This window comes from Epinephelus lanceolatus, chromosome 7, assembly GCF_041903045.1.
Source record: "Epinephelus lanceolatus isolate andai-2023 chromosome 7, ASM4190304v1, whole genome shotgun sequence".
NCBI lineage: Eukaryota > Metazoa > Chordata > Actinopteri > Perciformes > Serranidae > Epinephelus > Epinephelus lanceolatus.
Window position 1 is genome coordinate 3,875,010 of NC_135740.1, and position 21,844 is coordinate 3,896,853.

At 40.6% G+C, this 21,844-nt stretch overlaps 1 protein-coding gene across 1 annotated transcript; it reads right to left on the reverse strand.

The window, feature by feature from the left end:
- Positions 1 to 970: 970 nt before the first annotated feature.
- magt1 (magnesium transporter 1) lies at positions 971 to 14,802 on the reverse strand. Its single transcript, XM_033633537.2, has 10 exons — positions 14,646 to 14,802; positions 12,622 to 12,791; positions 12,423 to 12,540; positions 6,845 to 6,985; positions 6,561 to 6,701; positions 4,510 to 4,599; positions 4,346 to 4,409; positions 3,885 to 3,959; positions 2,503 to 2,593; positions 971 to 2,402 (listed from the first exon to the last, which is right to left on the reverse strand). The coding sequence occupies exons 1-10, from the start codon at positions 14,724 to 14,726 to the stop codon at positions 2,387 to 2,389; spliced, it is 987 nt and encodes a 328-aa protein (XP_033489428.1). The 5' UTR covers positions 14,727 to 14,802; the 3' UTR covers positions 971 to 2,386.
- Positions 14,803 to 21,844: the final 7,042 nt, after the last annotated feature.

Consider the following 21,844-nt stretch of genomic DNA (forward strand, 5'->3'; position numbering starts at 1 on the left):
AGTGGGAGTACTGATGAATAACTGAACTGGTTCCATTAATTGCCCTAAGATTTATTAGGGTCACTTTAAAATGAATCACTGAAATATTCTGTTATTCATTCATTATTCAGTTCATTAGGCATGTCATCAGAGCCCCAAGTGGCTCAGCAGTGTAAAGGCACATAGCTAATAGAGTAGCAGAGTGGGTGAAGCTGCAGGTTCTGCAAGAATTTCAACAAGTTGTGAGAGAGTAATTATATGCACATCACATAGATGCAAGGCTATCAAAAAACAGCATACATGAAGGAAAAAGTTTGCTCACGACAATGTTTTGATCCTACTTGGATCTCCATAAAGTCAGATTGAAATGTTGTCATGGGTAACTTTTGTGGCATGGATTAAGTATTCAGGTGTTACTTTTTTCTGCAAGGATTTTTCCCAGAAAAAAAAATCTGCATTTCAAACCTTTTTTTTTTTTTAATGATAATTAATCAGCACAGAAACAAAGGACTGCTTGATAATATGACATTTATATGGCTATGTTAAGACCATTGGTTAATAGTATTTCTACTCTGTAGAAAGTGGCCATTGCTATTTGAAGAGTGCCAGAGAGGAGCACAAAGATCAACTACAGAAATCTTAACAGTGAACACTGTCGTTGTAAACCGGAATGGTCAAGGCTGGATCACAAACCTGGCAAAGCAGCAAGTGCTCCAATATTTGCAGACTGTTTCTATGCTGTGTAATGTGCTGCAGCTGAGCAACTAATTAACTATCTAGCCATCAAACAGGACATTCCCCCAAATTAATATTTGTTTGGTGACATGTTCCACAAGCCGAGATAAATTAGATTAGAGAGAGAATTTAGCAGGAGAGCTGACGTGGTTGTTGTGTTGTGCAACAAGCTACTGACTGGCATACTGATAGCACCCTGACATTACTGCTCTCCAAAAAATATAGTTTAAAATTAGGCAATTTGATCGGCTGGATGGAAACAAGTGTTCCATCTACATACGCAGAAAGGTAACTGTACTGTGTAAGATTCCTACAAAAATGGCAGGGCCATCATGAAACCAAAACATTCAAAAGTACATTTCTTCCCATTGTTTTTTTTAATTACTTCATCTCAAAGGAGGACACAGGACAGGTGGTTTACAGAGCAGAAATGTATGCAGTTGGATTTGACACATTCACTTGTATAAAATTTGATGCCAGTATGTTTCATTCTTCTGAATTGTTTTAAATCAAATTACCACAGAGCACATTTTGGTTCACACTGCACAGACTGTAAAGAGCAATGAAGGATAAAGAGCAGCTCGCTTTTCACAGTGACTCCAACTATGCACACAATAGTTGCTTAATTCATGAATCATAATGTGAAGTGGATTTACCCGCTTTGTGATCTGAAATGCTTTACAGCTTCTTGGCATTTTTATATTCGCTTTGATTCTAAGCTGTTTTGATTTGTGTTAGTGCTTGCAAGAGAAAAATTAAACCATGTCCCATTTTATTACTCAGCTGTATCGCATTGTAATTAGGAAAGGAACTGATACCCAACTATATACTTAGAAGGGGTCCTAAAAAGCCTCTTTAATTGGTATATTTGACTAATTAATGGCATACCTAGTTATGTAGTCAGAAAACAACAACACAGCTTAGCTGAAGATGAAAAAAGTTAAAATGTTTCCTTCCATGTGGTTGTATAATCCCAGGAAATACATATTTAATTGGAACCCTGCAATCAATAATTGCTTCTTAACTCTCACCCTTACTTCTAGGGGCACTTTATAAATCTGTTGATGATGTTAATGTTAATCTTGATAACCTTGAATAAATGAGTGACTACTTGGTGTGTGTATTACCAGAGAAAACTGTCCCAATGTTCCCTATATTTAGTACCAAAACGTTTTTCTTGACATTGTTGACATGGCCCGTATAACATGTTAGCGAAGCAACTTATTCCCAGAACCCATAGAATGCCTGAAATAACTGCTCCCACTTTGCTACTCCATATGAAGCATACTCTGGTTGTTGAGCCACACACACAAACACAACAGAGTCCATGGCCTGTTTAAAAAAAGAAAGAGACAAACTGAGATATGTGTCCAGGAGGCACTGGACTGCAAAACAATTCCAAAGTTCTGATCTAAAAAACACCTTTTGGCACAAGACAAAATGCATACTGGTGATGGTTCTGTTGTTGGCAAATTAATTGCTAGCCGAGTCTTTGTAAAGGCACAGTATGTATTTATGTGTGCTGACACACACACACACTTTTGGCTCAACAGATTAGAAGACAAACCATGGCATAGCACACAGAAAAGTGGCATTGCCATGCCAAGCAGCACCCTGTTTGTTGACAGCACTTTGAAGAAGTTGGTGTGATGCTGGAGGATGCTGATCAGCTCTAACTCATCAGGAAGCTACAACAGGGACGAGAAATTTTAACCAACAGAACACAAGACATCAGCTCAGCCAGTGGCAGCAGGTAAAACAGTGATAAATGTGTCTCTTTGACTCTACCTGTATGGGTACCCGTGGTACTTTGCTCTGAAGATGGACAGCAGCCAGCTGAAGAACAGCATCACCAGACCAATACCTGCTACACACATGACTGACACAGACAGACAGACACACAGACAGTTTTGCTGTAAAGTATATATGTGTTCTTGTGTGGATGAATCGATGTGTGTGCTTGTCCATTCATATTCAGCAAGGACATCATCAGCAAATAATTCTAACTACTTTGAAATTTCAACATCAGTAATAAAATATCAGAAATCCCCACAAAGCTGAAACATATACAGGTCTATTTCCAAGTAACCCAAACATTCTCATAATAGCTAGATTTACCAAAAGCTCCTCCAAGGAAAAAAAAAGCCACATCAGGTTCACTGTAACTTTGGAACCCATACTTCCCCTTTAACATCCAGTGTGTAGGATTTAGTGGCATCTAGCTGTGAGGTTGCAGAAGTGAAATATCCTGTGTGCTAGCATAGGAGACCTACGGTTGCCTACATGACAACACAGAGCTAACACATGTCCCCAGGCTTTATTTTATCTAATTATGGAAATATAACATGTGACAACATGTGGCTTATATGAATACTTCACCCGCATTAATTAGTCAGGTCCTAAGGGGTTGACTGTTGGAACTGTAACTGTTTTGTTCAAAAATGCTGATCAATTCAATATCTAACCAAATGTCTCCCCTTCTGTTACTATGTTAGGATGTTGAGTAATGGCCAGAAAAGTGTTTTTGCAGAACGTTACTATGTCATAGTGAAGTTGACCTTTGACCTTTTGGATATTGAATGTCATCACTTCATCATTTTATCCTATAAGCAGTTGTCATAAGTAGTGTATAAATTCTTGAGTTATGGCCAAAAACATGTCTTGTGAGGTCACAGTGACCTTTGACCACCAAATTCGTATCAGTTCATTCTTGAGTCCTAGAGGACATGTGTGCTGAATTTGAGAAAAATCCCTCAAGGACTTCTTCAGATATAGCATTCACGAGAATGAGACAGGCAAGGTCACAGCAACCTTGACCTTTAAACTTCCAACGTAAACGTTGGTGCCAAATTTGAAATGATGGTCCTCCCTGGGTGTCCTTGTTGTGGGTCTTCAGACAGCTGAAGAGGCCAATTCTGGAGCCACAAACTTTCTTGCAGTGTGGGCATGGATGTTGGGTGCTGGCGTTGGGATGTGTGGGGGCCTGCTTGGTGGAGAGCCTCTCCGTCCTTTGCTGCTGCTTGATTCTATATGTATGTGTGTGTGTGTGTGTGTGCGTGTATATATATGATCACTAAACATTTAGATAATTTGATAGACAAATGATCTAGAGTGTATACAAAAAGGCCAAGCAAAACAGACATAATCAGTGTGTGTCTGTATACACATACTCTTCCTCTTTCCAATGTCCATGTCAGAGGTGGCGGCTTCACACAGCAGCACTATTCCCATGGTGACAGCAGCATCTGACAGTAAGGTCAAGGATTAGACCAGAAATGCATGTGATGACATTAGTCTACTCACACCTATTGCTACAATGTAGCCCCCCTGGGCACCACAAGGTTGGGCATGTGGTGGTATTGGGGGTAAGAAAGGTGGGCCTCAGCCCTGTTAAATCCACTGTGAAACTGACCAAGTGCTTTAAAACAGCAACACAACATAGCTAGAGGGGTTAGAAAATGCAAAAGGATCAAATGTGACACTCTGGGTGCAATCCACTAAGGAATAGTTCTCTTTGAGCTTGATTTTATCTGTAAATTAAAAGAGAAAGAGATCGGGTAGTTGGTTTAGTCCTAAGTATTAAGTGTGTACTGACTGTAACAGTGTCAGTATGCATACAGCTTAAGGATACTGAAGAGTAGGACAATGTGTGTCTCAGCCACAAACTGGGCCTGACTGCTACCATGGATGTAACTCTGAAAACACACATACACAGTTATATAATATTCTGATGGTTTGTTCACATATTACATTTTTAATTCAGCATATATTGTAAACAGTGTTTTTCTGTCTTACAACTTGTCCAGTGCTGGGGTTCTTGTGTGCATAAGGTGGTCCTCTAATGTGGTTCCACATCTGGCCTGAAGTCATTATCAGAACAAAGCACTGAAACACAGAAGAACAAACAGCAATAAGAAAGACATTAAAAAGATCAGAATATATTCAATAGAAACTGGGGTGAGAAACTTTATTGTTTCCTCCACACTAAGGGTACTTTCACACCTAGCCTGTTTGATTCGGTTAAAATGAACTCGTCAGTTTGTGCAGTTAGTTCTATTTGTTTGGGCTGGTGTGAAAGCTGTCAACTGAAGCCTGGTGCGGAACAAACAACCAAACTGAGACCGCAGGAAAAGGTGGGTCTCTGTCTGCCTCCTAACAGATTCTGGTGAGGTTTGTTTGTGGTGTGAAAGAAAACAAACCAACCACAGGATTTTATGGTAGCAGATATGTGATTTTAGCATGATTTCAATAGCTAGACCACTGACAAATCCTACTGCTGATCCTGAAATCTGTCTGTGTTCTCATAATTGATTGTAATAAATGCCATGTATATCCCATAACCTATCTATGCTAACATATACTTGTAACCATGGTAACACATATGCACGTCAGGGAGGGTATTTTCCCAGTTGTTCAAACTTTCCATTAAAAAGTGTGTGACAGTGATCCCACAGTATGTCAGTCAGCGGAAATTGATTTCCCCACGTGGGTCCTGATGATTCAGGATGACACATGCCAAAACTATCCAATCAACAAGTTACCTGTCAGTCGGTAAAACTTCATGTTTACCCCTCTTGGTTCATTTGCAAACAGGAAGTGTGAACAGGAAGCGAACCAAAACTAAAATGCAACAGTGTGTCATTTTTTTTCCCTCTAGTGCGGACCAAATAAACCCAACTACAGGTGCGGAAGCACCCTAGGAGACACTTTCATTTATTTCTTTTCCAGTAACAGTTTGTTTTTTTTCCAGTTAAGACTCATTAATTGACACAGGGTTGCACAACAAATCCCTCTATCCCTGTAGTTTTGAATTTGCATCAGGAGGAATGCAGTTTTACCAGGATAATAATATCACTACAATACTGCATTTATTGTATCTCTCCTTGTCTTTCAACACTCTTTTATTAGTTACTCATAGGTACACATTCCTTTATAAAACAAAGAGAAATAAACAGGAGAATGTAACTGAGTAGATAGTTATTGACTCTATTTGCTTTTGACCGTGGAATGAGGGTTTTTGGGTTGAGCTTTGTAGGTTGTGTAACAAATGCATTGCATAGCAACATCAACCTTGTACAATATGTACTGGGGAAGAGGATCTTATGATTGATCGTGGAGGCAAAAATGTCACCAGTGGAAACACTGTTGCGCCCATTCACTTTTAAAAAGCAATGGCCAAAGGGGAAAAACCAACTTGACCACCGATAGCACGACTTCATTAGTCACTCACTCACTTATTGACTTTAGTTTTTATAGGCCTAGCCCCTGCTTTGCTGTGGTCAAAACAAACTGCTTTGTTTCCAATTTTAGCTTTGTCATCAATATTTTTACCATCATGGTCGTGAAGTTCACCTGTTTATACACATCCTGGAGTAGAAGACTGCATTGGGATTGGGGTCTCTCGTGACCCTATACAAATCTTGCGGATCTAGTGTACAGTTTAAACTTTGCTTTGTGGTCAAAAAAATATACTGCAGGAATTTTGTGGGATTAAAGTTGTAGAAATTAGATCCTTTCTGTGTGAGTCAATTATCGTACTGTCTTGAAATAACTAAAGGTTTATTAAGAATAAATATCTGAGCATGTTCACTGGTGTTGCCATGAATACACCTACAATGTACAGTGGGCTGATAATGACCAAACAGGACAAATGATTAACAAAAATGAAATCAATGTGTTATGTTTAAATGCAGAGGAGGAAAATGTAAGTTTGCTTCGTTATTATTCCCAGGTAGCATTAGAGGACTGCATTGGATTTGGGATCCCCCAGGTCCCAATCCAATATGCATTTATCTATGCTGGGATGTATGTGTGTGTGTGTGTGTGTGTGTGTTGGCCGTTGTTACCAGTGCAGAGAAGGCCCAGACGTTCTTGTTAAAGAGAAACTCTAAATTGTGTCGTCGCAGATATGCCAGTCCCCCAATCACAGCCAGGAGGAAGCCCAGCAGGAGAGGCCCTGCGTAGTTAGGAGGACGAATGACACGGATCTGAAAAACAGACAGACATGACCATAGTCAGCAGAGGCTTTCATCATCTTAGTGTTTGAGTGTGTCTGTTAGGTTCTGAGCTGTGGTTTACTGGTTTATTTCATCAAAGCAATGGATAACATGATGATATGTTGTGCAGTTACCTGTACATCAGTCCTGTCTGCCACCCATCGAGCCAGCTGCTCAGCTGCAAAGCCTCGAACCTGCAGCTCATAGGTATCCGACCTCCGAGGTTTCCCTTTGGGTGGGAAGTGGAGAAAGGTCGGAGCAGAGTTCATACTGAGCTAAAACACATAAACACAAAAACAGTCTCAACATTCATTATGTGTAGCAGTGAGTTCAGCAAGAAAAATAATTACTTTATCAACCCCAGGGGGGAAAAACTTTTTTCACTCCTTGTTGTTTGACTGACTTAAGGAAGGACGGACACGGACATAAACACGGACACTCAAGAGCATTTCAGCAGTGCCCACAAGGTGAACTGGCACCTCTACAGATACCAGTCTACATTAGTGATGTCATGACGCCAAAATTATGACTTCAATACAATACCTGCAAAAATATCTCCATACTTATAAAAGAAAATATAATGTGAAATAATGTGACTTAAAGGGATAGTTCAACATTTTGGCAAATTCGCCTATTGCTGTAATCCCTATAGTCATATGGGTAGATACATTACCTTTAATTGTCAGTGCGTGCTGTTCTGAGATCGGTGGGGCAGAGCTGCCTGCTGAAATGGAGGTGAACGGTACAGATCCCTCTCTCCCTCAAAACTAATCAAATACACCATCAAATGGCTCCAAAACGCTCTTGTGGACAACACATGGCTTGCGCATTCCCCATGCTATGAAATAATAATGTATAATTAAGTAACATTACGACACATGAAGCAAATACTCGGAACTACTTTCTTGAGTAAACCACTGGGTGGAGTGACACAGTGCGCAGCTGAGACAGTGCCGTTGTTACTGCTTGTAGCCATTTGCGGTATCGTCAGCTGGACGCAGCAGAAGGTTTGAGGAAAGTTTACAAGTGTTTTTGTAAATCATGGTTTACACATGTATTATAAAAGGTTGCAGTAACAAGCCGAAGACATGGAGCAAAGGGAAGTTTCACGTAGTTCCAACCAGTAATACGGACAGGATGAAACAATGGCCCCATTGACCATCGACCCCAACACGCCTGTGGAAATGGTCCGGAAAATGTTTGTGTGCTCCTGCCATTTTTTTACCGGAGGACTACAGTGAAAGGATGGAGCGCAGAAGCTCAGGAATAGTTCAAATGCTTTTCTTGGAAGATGCTGTCATACCATCTGTCGGCAACACTAAACGAGCAGACATGGTAAGTGATCGTTGCATATTTTGCTCACCAATCCCTCTGCTATAACGTTACCTCCATGTTGAGTAACATTAGCCTACAACCCAAGCATGGTAAATAAGGCTAAAATGCAAATGTTGTTGTGGTTATGTTATGTGCTTGCCCAGAGCATATAGTGAAGTGACTGGCATTACTTCTCATTATTGGGAATAAACAGACTGCTAGGGAACATTTTATGTTGTTGTTCCCTCAGGAGTTGTGGTGATTTATGAGTGTGGAGTTAGCATGTTCTCCCCATGTTCCGGTGATTATTTTGAGGCGTACTCTAGATTTATATTGCGCAGGTGTACCTAATAAAGTGGCCAGTAAGCCCCACATTTACACCACCAGCTCTGGGTCTCCCCGCAGCCCCTGGTTGCTCGGCAGCCTCAGCCTCTCTTCTTGCTCTCTCTTCTTCCACAACCTGTAACTTTTCCTCTGTATATTCTGGCTTCTTCTCAACAAACTTGTTGTTTTGATGACGGGAGTAACTGCACTAAACATACGCTGTTTGAAATCACTCCGCCCAGCAAGTACTCTATGTCTGGAATGTAGTTCCGGCTCTGCATTTGGCTTCAAAACAACTTTGTCTCATAATATTACATTATTATTTCATAGCGTGGTGAATGTGTAAGCTACAAGTTGTCCACAAGAGCATTTTGGAGTCATTTGATGGTGTATTTGATTATTTTTGAGGGAGAGAGGGACCTGTACCATTCACCTCCATTTCAGCAGGCAGCTCTGCCCCACCGATCTCAGAACAGCACGCACTGACAATTAAAGGTAATGTACCTACCCATATGACTATAGGGATTATGGCAATAGGCAAATTTGCCAAAATGTCGAACTATCCCTTTAACAGAAAACTAGAAAATGTGGCCAGTAGAGCGCAGACCTCACAAAGGAGATGTATTGAGTCATTTGTGTTCAGTCTACTTGATTAGACAGATTGTAATTTATGTGCTGTGAAGAGATCTGTTGTTTTTAATACCTGTAGGTGTGTTTTTGACTATGCCCATTATTAAGTGGCCTATTGTAAATAGTAAGATCATGGTCATTGTGTTATTTTAGGCTTTACATGGTATGCAGTTATCTGATGTCCCCTATACTTGAGTTTATGTCATTTCTTTGATAGTTAACTGTATATTTGTAACCAGACATCATGTATTAAACAGTATTTTTAAGACTCAGAACACCTCCTTGGTGGAGGTCTGCTCTCTACTGAGTGCATTTTCTAGTGACAAAAATAATTCTTGACAAAAATGTAAATGCCACCATTACCATTTCATGCACTGACTGAATATAAACTGGTCCTTTGTAACTGGTGCCCCCGCTCTGCATACTTGTTAAATCCTGATTTTTATCAGCTTGCAGGTTCTGGTAAAGTTAATGTTACCAGTGTGAATGATGCATTTGCATATAGAGATGTTTGTCATATCCAGATGTAGCGCTAATTAAATTGAGTTTTCAGAGAAGGGAAAAAAGCACATTCTTGTGCTTTTCCATCCGCTACGGTAATGTAAATACAAGGAGTTAATTCTTCAAGATAAGCAGAGGGTGGTGCTAATTCTCTGGTCAGCAGCCACTTCAGAAGAAGAGGGCGCAATAAGATGATGTAATTAAAAGAGCACCTTGTTGCATTTATCAATACACCAACTTTTCCACCTCCCCAAGCCTTAAAAATCTTTTGTGCTATTTTGAAATTTTTTACAGATTTTTGGCATTTCCACTCAGGGGTTTTTACGTGCAAACTGAAAATGCACAAATAAACAGGTGAGTTAGCTAAAAATACAAAGCCAAATTATACAGTTATCACTGTCCTTAACTGCCTCATCAAACTCTTGTGGTGAAAAACATTTGCTTGTCATGAAATATATCACACCTGTTTGACTTCTATTTGACGGCATGGGCATGATGACAGTATAGCCCCTTTTCCACCAACATTTCCAGGAACTTTTATTACCAGGAATTTATTTACCTGGGTAAAAGAATTCCTGGTAATCTGTGTGGTTTGCGTTTCCACCTCACCTCAAGTTCTGGAAAATTTATTTATATTAGCGTGATGACGTAGATGATTCAGCATGTGTCCTGTATTTGGCTCTGCCAGGTTGGCTGGTTACAAGTGTCAGTGACAGCTGTCATTTGAGCTCATTAGTAACAGTTCACTAACAGGCGAACTAGCGTGCTGTCCTTGTGTAAGATTTAACGTTAGTGACAGCGGATGAGAGACTCGATGGGGCATATTGAGTATCGCTGTCTACATGTGTATATGTTCATGCTTGCTGAACACATGTATTGATAAAGTATTGGCTTCTTACTAGGGTTAATGTCACCTACAGTAACAAGTGTAACTGCCGTCAGCTCAAGTCATTTTCAAGTTATCTTCACTTCGTTTCCACCGCGGCCGCTCGGCTGTTCACTGGTTACCGTGTCGCATCAGTGTGTGTATGTGTGTGTATGTGGAGGCGTTCAACGCCGGCACAAAAGAACCGATACCGTGAGCGCTTATCAATACTACGGTCTTTAATAGTTATCTCCGCGGCTAATTTAGTACCGGGTTTCGGTACCCATCCTTAATCAAAACAGAAACTAAGTGAAGCTTGTGGAAATGAAATAAAGCTTGCAGCGGCTGCCCGTACCAGGAACTGTGGAATGCTGCAAGTGCTTGTTACACCAATCAGTGTTCTTTGGCAAACAGCCCCGCCCCTCATGAATTCCAGGTAATCTGAAAAGTCCTACCCCCCTCCTAGGTACTTTTTCCAGGGTAAATTTAGGGTTGAGGGAAAGTTTTTTACCCAGGTAATTTCGGTGGAAATGTGTGGAGGTTTTTCAAAATTCCGGGTACTTGATAAAAGTTCCTGCGGTGGAAAAGGGGCTTATGTTATCTATCACATGCTACCGCTAATGTGTCGTGTTTTTATTCTTTGAGCAGGTTGGCATGTCTGCCGATGAGATGCTTTGCTGAGTTGGACATGTAAGCTCACTGAGTCTGCATCGGTTTATAACATCTTATACAGACTGCCTTTATGGTGTCCTTGGACTTGCCCTGACTACTGGTTATGTGAGCAAAAATATTGCAACATTTTGCTTCGCACCCCACAAGTACTTTATCAAAGCCATTTATCAAATCAGAATTCTTGTAAATCCCTTATTAATTGTGATCTAACAGGTTCAGCTCAATGTTTTAAAGTCACTCAATATGTTTATTAAGACTTTGTGACTCTTTGCTTTAAGAGTAAAGTGATAACTCTTTAGTGTCGACTCCTAGTGTCAACTCTCCTCCTAGCAAAATTAGACTCACAAGTCACTCTTCAGATGCTTTGCTTAACTAAAGACTGTCTTTCTCCCTGATTTTGTGTTTAGATGGGCGGATACAATTTCAGAGTTTAATTCAACTCCCTATGTTGCAGAACCAATAGTAAATCTGCAGGGCGGTCCTTCGGTGGCTCGCTGAACTCTTGTGCTCGTAAACATAGTCCGACTGCGTTAAAAGTTGTAAACAAAGTCGCTCTAAGTCCTTCATTTCCACAATCTTGTGGACTGAGCACATGTTTGATAAAACGGAGTTAAATCTCTCGGCATCCATTTTCAAAGTATCTGTGTGTTTGTTTCCGTGCGGACGAGAAAAAGGGGGAGCGCACATTTCCGGGAGGGCGTGTCCTTTTAAAAAAATGCAAGAGGCGTTGCTTTGTTGCCGGCCGTTTTCTCCAGTGTGTTAAACACACTTTAGAAAGGAGTGTCCCCAGACTATCAGAAGGCGGAGATCTGTGATTGTTTGGTGGCGAGACTAAGCAAAATAGTCTCCTAAGCAGCAGGGAGTTCGATGAAGGGACCGCTGGTTGGCAAGCTAATTCTTTTCTCATTTGGGGTCTGATAAACAGAGAGAAAGAGAGACAGAGCGGGGTGAGGAGCCGAGCAAATTGATGCACTCAGCGCAGCTCTATAACTGAATTAGATTTTACCCATTTTAAATACAACTGCAATGGAACTAGGGCTGGGCGACATGGCTTAAAAATAATAATGCAATATTTTTTAGGCTATATTGCGATACACAATATATATATATATTGATATTTTGAAATCTCCTCCAAAGTACTGTAGACTACTAAAATACAAAATTATTAAATGTTAGATTAAACTTCAGTGTATCGCCAGTGCAGAGGCATGAAAACAGAACTGTTATTTTCAGGTCTACAATTTGCTGTGAAGGACTGAAGGTGTGCAGGGTTTCAGTAAGGCTTTCAGCCCTCAGTGACACACATATTCTGTTCTTTTTTAGTGTGTATTAATGAATAGATGGAAGACACACTGTTACAAAACATAGGCATAACTCCAGTCTTGGAGATCAAGAAGTTGTCTCACCATCTGAAAGACGTCTGATCCTTCATCAAAATCCACAGATGCAAAGAAGACTTTGTTAGTAAAGGCCGAGGAATAACGCCAAGAGTTAGCCAGCACCTGGAACTCCTCATCAGCTTGTCTGTAATAAAAAGAAGCATTTACATTCATAGATAAGACCTAAACTAACAGCAGTGCCTCTTCCTGTTGCTCCGATTCTTACCTGCAGACCCCACACTGTCTCTGTGGCTGCAGCGCCGTGAACATGATGACCACTGAGTAGTTCCTGGGAGGAGCCTTGACAAAACGACGAAACTTGTCTCCATTCATTCTGATGACCGAACGCTTGGAGGCCCACTCCATCATCTGGGTCACCTTTTCAGACAGCAGAGTCTACACAGGAAAAAGACACAAAGACAACAGCTTATCTTAAGATGCAAAAGTGGGGAAGAAAAGCTAGGAGTCATCCTGAAACTACTGTCGTTATGTAGTGTTTTGGAAAAGGCTGCACATTGCATTCAAGGCAGTGTTCTGCTGTTCTCTCATAAGAGTTATACAAATTTTGTCTTGGTACATGGTATGAATATGCAGGTGCTTCCAGATCTACTCCATAAGTTGATGCTGGAGTGTGATTTGGCGAAGACGGAGGTTAGGGTGGGTGTACATCCTGCTCTGCCGACTGATGGTATAACTGTCTCCTTGGAAATGGTCTGTCTGGTAGTGGTCTCTGGGCTGATGTTCCCCCACCACAGTCTACAACAAAGTATCCTCATAAACAAGTAGCAATGAGAGCTACATGTACAAGCTGTCATAAATGTGTGTATGTTATACTAAAATCAAGAATGTTTCATAGTTTGTATGTTTGTACTTTCGTTTTTAAACTTCATTTATATGATTCCTATGGTCTACGACAGTCGAAAAATATTAGTTTAACATGAACAACTCTCTCTAAAATCCAAAAGCTAGGGTAATAAAACTGAAATTGGGGTTGTCACAGGGTGTTAAGTCTGGAGCTGTTCCAAAAACAATAAATGGTGAAAGATATTGTAGATGAAACTGAGAGCAGCCAGAGTGTTCTGAGTATATGGGGACATCTCCTGTTTCAGAACTGAGAACACTACAATAGAATAGAGCTTATGTGGGTATAAAAAAAAGAAAACAAACATTCCGTGGGTCCAAAAAAATCAGGCTTTTGTTCGTTGTCTGTGCGCCATACATTATTCCCCTTGACATCACAAGCTTGAGACTTGAGACTTGAAACACAAGGGGTTTTTTGGGAGAGTTTTCACTTATCCGCTGTGAGCGTCCAAAGGACAGAGGGATGTCGTATACTGTAAAGCCCTCTAAGGCAAATTATTAATAATAATATTTGCCTTCATAAATAAAACTGATTGATTGATTGATTCATTCATTCATTCTCTGGTTTTTGGCTTTGAGAGAGAGTTGTTCATGTTCTCACATACTGATTGAACTTTCCTGGTTATACCATATTGGAATTATTCATTTAGTTGGTGTTCCCCTTTAACGTGGTATTTATGATGCAGACTTACCTGAGTTTCTCAATATTAGAGTCTGTGCTCTGACAAAATATCACTCCCTGACAGATGCCCAGCCACATACTCGCCTATTCAAAAAAGTCATGTCATGTACATGTATTGTTGAATTATTAAAAATACTAACTTGGGGTATAACTTGGAGGCTGTTCCCATTTTTAACATAAGCAATAAATACAGAAATGTGTTGAATGAAGCTATCTTATTGAAGAGAAAAAGCAGCAAAGATAAGCGAAGCTCTGGTAGGGAGTAAAACAGGAAGTGGCGTTTCCTGAACTAAATGCCACCTGTAGCAGTTTTAGTTTTAGCACGGTTTCTGTCCTCTTGTTGGGTTTAGTTAGCTAACGTTAACTGAACTGTGAATGTTAACTGAAAGCAAGTTTATGTGGGTCCACTCGCTGGGTTTCAGCTTGTAGTTTATTTTATGGCTAGTCCAACACGTTTACAACCACTTGTATGGATTAGTTATTTACTGTGACTGAGAGAAGGGCAAATTAATTCATTTGTTGGAGACTAACGTTAGTGATTTACCTCGTTCCATGCAAAACACACACGTTAACGTTAGTTTACTTCTGGTTGCTGTTAGCTTAGCTTCTAAAATTGGCACGGACGATGGACAACTTTGAAAACATCGTGGAAATTCAACCCAAAGTGTATGAACTCTGTCCGCTTTATGTTATTGAAGGCATGTTACCTCTTTTTTCTTCTGTGCGTCAGCAGGGCCATGATAGAAAACAGTAAGGAGAAACAACGAGATTAAAAGTTTTCCAAACATTCTGCAAAACTACTGCCGTTAACACATCTCCTGTCAGCTTCCCATTGGCCACCTCTCAGCCAATCACAGCCAACTGTCGTTCTTCCTCTTCTTCTGACGTTTATTGGCGGTTGGCAAACAGCTTTTACGTACATTGTCGCCACCATCTGAAATGGTGTGCTCCTGCTAATTCCTTATCCTTTGAAGAAATGTATTGCCGTATATCCTACATGTCCTGAATTCAACAGTAGTATTTCCTTTAGTTCCAGTTTGATGCGTTCTTTCTCCAGTCTGCTTTTGAGAATCTGCCTTTCCTGGTGGTTTTGTGGACAATAAATGTTTACATGCTGGACTGTTTCCTGGATGTTACAATATTCACACATGTCAATATGTATCTCTCCAAATAACCAACTTGGGACAACAGAGAATGGTAGAGTGGGGCTGCGCATTATATCCCCTATCTCAATTCCACTAACTGTGTTCCCTATTGTCCAACTGAAGCTTTTAATATGTCTCTTTTCTTTCTCTTGAAAAGGCTGTAATGCCATCTGAGTGGGGTGACTCTCCTTATGGCCCTTTAAGTTTGCCAGCGATGTCAGTGCTAATTGAGTTCATCAGATTTCCAATGGTATTTTGTTCATTTTTACTTGTAAGGCTGATACTGGAATGTTTTTTATGGCACAACAACAAAGTCTCAGGGCCTGATACTGAACCGTATCCAACTTTTTCAATAATGTTCTTGATGCAGACTGATAAATTATATAGCCTTTATCAAGAACAGCCCCAATCAACCCAACAGTTTTCAAGGACTGCCTACTTGCTCCCCAGTCTAGGCCCCTCAAACATCTCACAATATTCAGTAGGCCTACTTATTTTTTTACACTAATTTACACACTAATTTTCTCTATTTGGGTTGACCAGGTAAGGTTCTTGTCAAACCACATCCCCAATTATTTGAAACATTCTACTCTTTCTATGTTTTCACCATAAAGTTTAATTTCAATCTGCTCCTGAATTGTCCTTCTTGTGAAAAAAAAAATGCTTTTGTCTGTCCCACTGAAAATCTAAAACCACACTCCTGTGCCCATGTCTCTACTTTTCTTATTGCCTCTTGTATTTTTTGACTATAAAATCTTTGTTCTTCCCTCTTTTCCATAATCCCACCATCTGCAAATAATGCAACATCTATAGACCTACCAGTGCTACTAAATACTTCATTTATCATCACTGAAAACAGAATGGGACTGACTATACTCCCTGAGTATTAGAGTGGGCGGATACAATTTCAGAGTTTAAAAAAACTCCCTAGTTGCAGAACCAATAGTAAATCCGCAGGGCGGTCCTTTGGTGGCTCGCTGAACGCTTGTGCTCGTAAACATAGTCCGACTGCGTTAAAAGTTTTAAACACAGTAAGTCCTTCATTTCCACAATCTTGTGGACTGAGCATGTTTGATAAAATGGAGTTAAATCTCTCGGCATCCATTTTCAAGCTCGGATGAGAAAAGCTGGACCGCACATTTCCGGTATGGCGTGCCGTTTGTAAAGTGGCTCACGCTGAAAATAACATCAACATTTTGCCACATTTAGCTTCAAACAATGTTTAAAAAAGTGTTGTGAATTTTTTAACGTCACCTTTTACCACATTTACAGCAATATTTGTTAACTTAGAAATATATTAAATAGTTAAATCTAAATATTAAATGTGGCACCTAAATGTTAAATGTTAAATCTAACTATTAAATCTAAATCTAAATGTTAAATCTAAATATTAAATTTAAATATTAAATCTAAACACTAAATCTAAATGTTAAATCTAAATCTAAATGTTAAATGTTAAATCTAAATGTTCTGGGTGAAACTAAATATTTAGCTAATATGCAAATTCACACTGCCGGTCACCGGAAGTACCAAAATTAAAGCTTGAGATGGTCAGACTGTGTTTATAGAATCAAGTAACGAATTAAAGCCAACTTATTGGGGGAAATGGACACTTGAACATACATTAGCGTGATAATAACTACCTAAAATAACAAAAAACATGTTTGGAGAAATTTTATTTGACGTGTACTTTGAGTTGTTAGTGTCCCTTCGGAGGGTATCGCCTTGTTGTTAACAAATACTTCCGGGTAGAAAACTAGCAGAGTTTAGCAGAGATATTGGATAAAGGAGATACCCCACCGTAGGCAAAGAGCATGGATACCAAGAGGCGAAGCTCCGTTGAATTTTTGCCAACGGCCACTAGGGGCGCTGCGGTAGCGCTGCCGCCATTTTGGACTGTTGAGCTTGGACTGTTGCACCCAGACAACATGCAAGATGTCAAGGAGAGAGGAGAAAAAAGTAAAAGAAAACAGTGTAGTGCAATTAATTGCAACAACTATCAGTGGAACACCCCGCACCTGGCCTTCCACCGTTTCCCGAAGGATCCCGACAGGTAAGAACTCCTGAGGTGTACGTTTTAAAGTGTTTTAATATCAATTTAATATGCCAGTTTTGGAGGGAAGATAACACTTGCAAAACTGCACTTGTCAATGCATTGAAACGGGAGATAGTAATCACATTATTTTTATTCACATGGATGAGCTTTTATTTGTTATACTGCTTTTGTTTAACATAAAATGTTTGAAGAGAAAGCAACGGATGAAAGAGTTTATCATTAAAATATATATATATTATTATTTTATTATTACTGTCCCCTATGAAAGAACAATCAGCACTTTACATACTGTACATAGTACATCGTGTATATATATATATATATATATATATATATATATATATACATATATTAATATTTGTTCTGAATGTGCATAATCGTGATATGTTGTTCCTTCTTCCTAGAGTGGAATGATAGAGTATATACAGTACAGGCCAGTTTGGACACACCTTCTCATTCAATGCGTTTTCTTTATTTTCATGACTATTTACATTGTAGATTCTCACTGAAGGCATCAAAACTATGAATGAACACATGTGGAGTTATGTACTTAACAAAAAAAGGTGAAATAACTGAAAACATGTTTTATATTCTAGTTTCTTCAAAATAGCCACCCTTTGCTCTGATTACTGCTTTGCACACTCTTGGCATTCTCTCCATGAGCTTCAAGAGGTAGTCACCTGAAATGGTTTCCACTTCACAGGTGTGCCTTATCAGGGTTAATTAGTGGAATTTCTTGCTTTATCAATGGGGTTGGGACCATCAGTTGTGTTGTGCAGAAGTCAGGTTAATACACAGCCAACAGCCCTATTGGACAACTGTTAAAATTCATATTATGGCAAGAACCAATCAGCTAACTGAAGAAAAACGAGTGGCCATCATTACTTTAAGAAATGAAGGTCAGTCAGTCCGGAAAATTGCAAAAACTTTAAATGTGTCCCCAAGTGGAGTCGCAAAAACCATCAAGCGCTACAACGAAACTGGCACACATGAGGACCGACCCAGGAAAGGAAGACCAAGAGTCACCTCTGCTTCTGAGGATAAGTTCATCCGAGTCACCAGCCTCAGAAATGGCAAGTTAACAGCAGCTCAGATCAGAGACCAGATGAATGCCACACAGAGTTCTAGCAGCAGACCCATCTCTAGAACAACTGTTAAGAGGAGACTGCGCCAATCAGGCCTTCATGGTCAAATAGCTGCTAGGAAACCACTGCTAAGGAGAGGCAACAAGCAGAAGAGATTTGTTTGGGCCAAGAAACACAAGGAATGGACATTAGACCAGTGGAAATCTGTGCTTTGGTCTGATGAGTCCAAATTTGAGATCTTTGGTTCCAACCGCCGTGTCTTTGTGAGACGCAGAAAAGGTGAATGGATGGATTCCACATGCCTGGATCCCACTGTGAAGCATGGAGGAGGAGGTGTGATGGTGTGGGGGTGTTTTGCTGGTGACACTGTTGGGGATTTATTCAAAATTGAAGGCACACTGAACCAGCATGGCTACCACAGCATCCTGCAGCGACATGCCATCCCATCCGGTTTGCGTTTAGTTGGACGATCATTTATTTTTCAACAGGACAATGACCCCAAACACACCTCCAGGCTGTGTAAGGGCTATTTGACCAAGAAGGAGAGTGATGGAGTGCTGTGGCAGATGACCTGGCCTCCACAGTCACCGGACCTGAACCCAATCGAGATGGTTTGGGGTGAGCTGGACCGCAGAGTGAAGGCAAAGGGGCCAACAAGTGCTAAACACCTCTGGGAACTCCTTCAAGACTGTTGGAAAACCATTTCAGGTGACTACCTCTTGAAGCTCATGGAGAGAATGCCAAGAGTGTGCAAAGCAGTAATCAGAGCAAAGGGTGGCTATTTTGAAGAAACTAGAATATAAAACATGTTTTCAGTTATTTCACCTTTTTTTGTTAAGTACATAACTCCACATGTGTTCATTCATAGTTTTGATGCCTTCAGTGAGAATCTACAATGTAAATAGTCATGAAAATAAAGAAAACGCATTGAATGAGAAGGTGTGTCCAAACTTTTGGCCTGTACTGTATATGTATGGCTTCTTGGACCATTTATATCAGAACTGATTACTGCTTTAGCATTAAAATATATTATATTAAAATAGCCTATATATTATTATTATTATTATTATTATTATTATTACTGTCCCCTTACTGTACAAACTGTAAATAAATCTCTATTCCTGACTATGTGACGTCGCCATTAATGTGTTTCTAGTTAAAATATTGATTTTTATTTTTATTTTTATTTTTATTTTTTGGTATTTTGGCTTATGGGGTGATTTTGATGGAGTAATTAAGTTAGTCTTCTCGTAAGTGGATGTAATATGTAGAGATGCCATCTAGGCCGTTTTTTGACATTTTGTTTTTTTTTAAGTTTATATTTTGCTTTACAATAATGTGAAAAAGCAGCTGTGACCAAGCTATCACGAGGTGAGTAGCATTGTAAGCATAATTAATAGCGATATACTTCAGTTTGTCTGTGTGTTTTTGTATGCAAGCGGGTCTGCTGCGGTCTGCTGACAGTCCAATACGGCGGCGGTAGGACGAAACCATGGGCGAGTCTGTTGCTATGGGGCGTTCTATTGAGCTTCGCCTCTTGGTATCCATGCTCTTTGCCGTAGGCTTATCCAATGTTAAGAAAACGGTTACTCTTCCCATCTCCAAAGTGGGCGTGGTTAGCTCTCACTCCAATCAGAGCCTGTTCTCCCTCAACTCCCTTTTTTTGCTCACAACTTCTCCACATTTGGAGAATACTCGCTCACAAGGAACAGATGATGCTGGCGTGCATAAAAATTGTTTTGAGGGTACACATTTTGATGGTTCATCCAGTAAGCCAGTGGGTCTTCTGATCTTTCCAGTGGTGGATCGGTCATGTACCGCTGCACCTCCACTGTAGCATCTGCTGTGGCATTCCTTCCCCTCCTTGCTTCAGAAGCATCTCTGTCCAGCGCTTCCCAAAGGTTAATATCTGAAAGACAAACATGACAGTAATCATCAGTACTTATTTTGTCCTGCATTTTATCTATTCATATTTATAATATTACCAGCAAATGTTGGATTTCCAACATTTGCTGGTGCTGGTTGAGCTGATGTGGAGGGCTGTTGTTCTGTTTGTGTGTCAGGTGGCAGCGGCAGTCAATGTGTGTGTTTCCACCAGCTGCGGCTGTACTGCGTTCCGGCTCCATCACAGCTCCAGCAGTCTGGAGCCCTCCGCAACAGATATGCAGGACTTCTATTTTAGCAGGATGCCGGAGCACAACGCAGCAATTCAGCACAGAGCAGATCCTGCGGGGCAGGAAGTCGTGCACAGAAACACGATAAAACATCCGGTTAATTTTCAAAACAAAATACACAGTGTTCACGCAGATCATATTTCCCTGCACTACACCTTGAAAACTACATAATGGGCAGAGGCAGGCCTGAAGTCAACAGGTCAGAGGTTTTCAGACGTCATTTCACCCCGTGAACACCATGGACGAGGAGATATTAATCATGGCAGTGCACTAAGATGTCTTCCGGCGGAGCTGCAGCGCTCTGCACAGCAAACGCAGCCGGTGGGTATTGACAGATGGCGGAGCACACAGCGGATAACCAGCGCTGCCGTTCCGCAACGGACGCACATCCAGTGGAAATCCGGCATGACAGTTCTACTGTTGCCTGGTAAAAGGGGGCAAGCAATTGCAGGCATGCAGTAGCTGTTTCATAGTCCTCAGAGGACAGAGGTCTCACGTCTGTTTTCAGCGTCGCAAGAGCTGCCCCCACTGACTGTCTCTCTTCAAAAAGGCGTTGCAGCATGAGGAAGGTGCTGTTCCAGCATGTGTCCACCTCCTGAATCAGCTTCGTCACTGGATGATTCATCTGCTCCTGCACTTCTCTGAGCTTCTCTTTTGCTGTTGTGCTGGTTTTGAAGAAACTCACCACTTTTCGTGCCCTTGTGCGTAGGTCTTCTAGGCCAGGAGTTGCATCAAGTGACTTCTTCACCACTAAATTTAGTGCATGCGCAAAGCAAATTACATGTCTTAGATTTAGAATTCTGACAGAGGCAACCATATTAGCTCCTGCATCAGTCACAATTGAGGTCACTTTGCCTTCAATGCCCCATTCCTCCATGGGAGACCTCGTTGCAGCAGTGATGTTAGCAGCTGTATGAGCTTCAGGGAAAGGCAGCACTCCCAAAACCACTGTAGCCAGCTTCGCAGAGTCATCCACATAATGGCTGGTCACTGCTAGATTTGCATCCAAATTAATGGAGGTCCACATATCAGCAGTCAGGCTCACAGCCTCTACCTTTTGCATGACTGTCTTCTCCTCCTCATATTTCTGGACCATCATGTTCTTTAGAGCCCGTCTGGATGGAAGAGTGTATGTGGGATCAAGCAATGCCACAAACTCCTTGAAGCCACAGTCATCCACAATGGAAAAAGGCTGCGAGTCTTTCACCACCATATTGACAAAAGCCTCATCTAGCTCTTGCTTCCGGTCCACTAAGACAGATAAATAAAGACATAAAGAAATAATAAGAAAATGAATAAAAGAAAATAAGGATTTATGTGAAATTGCATTTAAATGAAGCAGGCCTATGAGTCATGGAATACAGTCATATCATATTGTGTTAGTGTGTCTAATTAATAATAATATAATATAGCCTACCTTGATTTGTGTTCCCCTGGTTAGTAGCT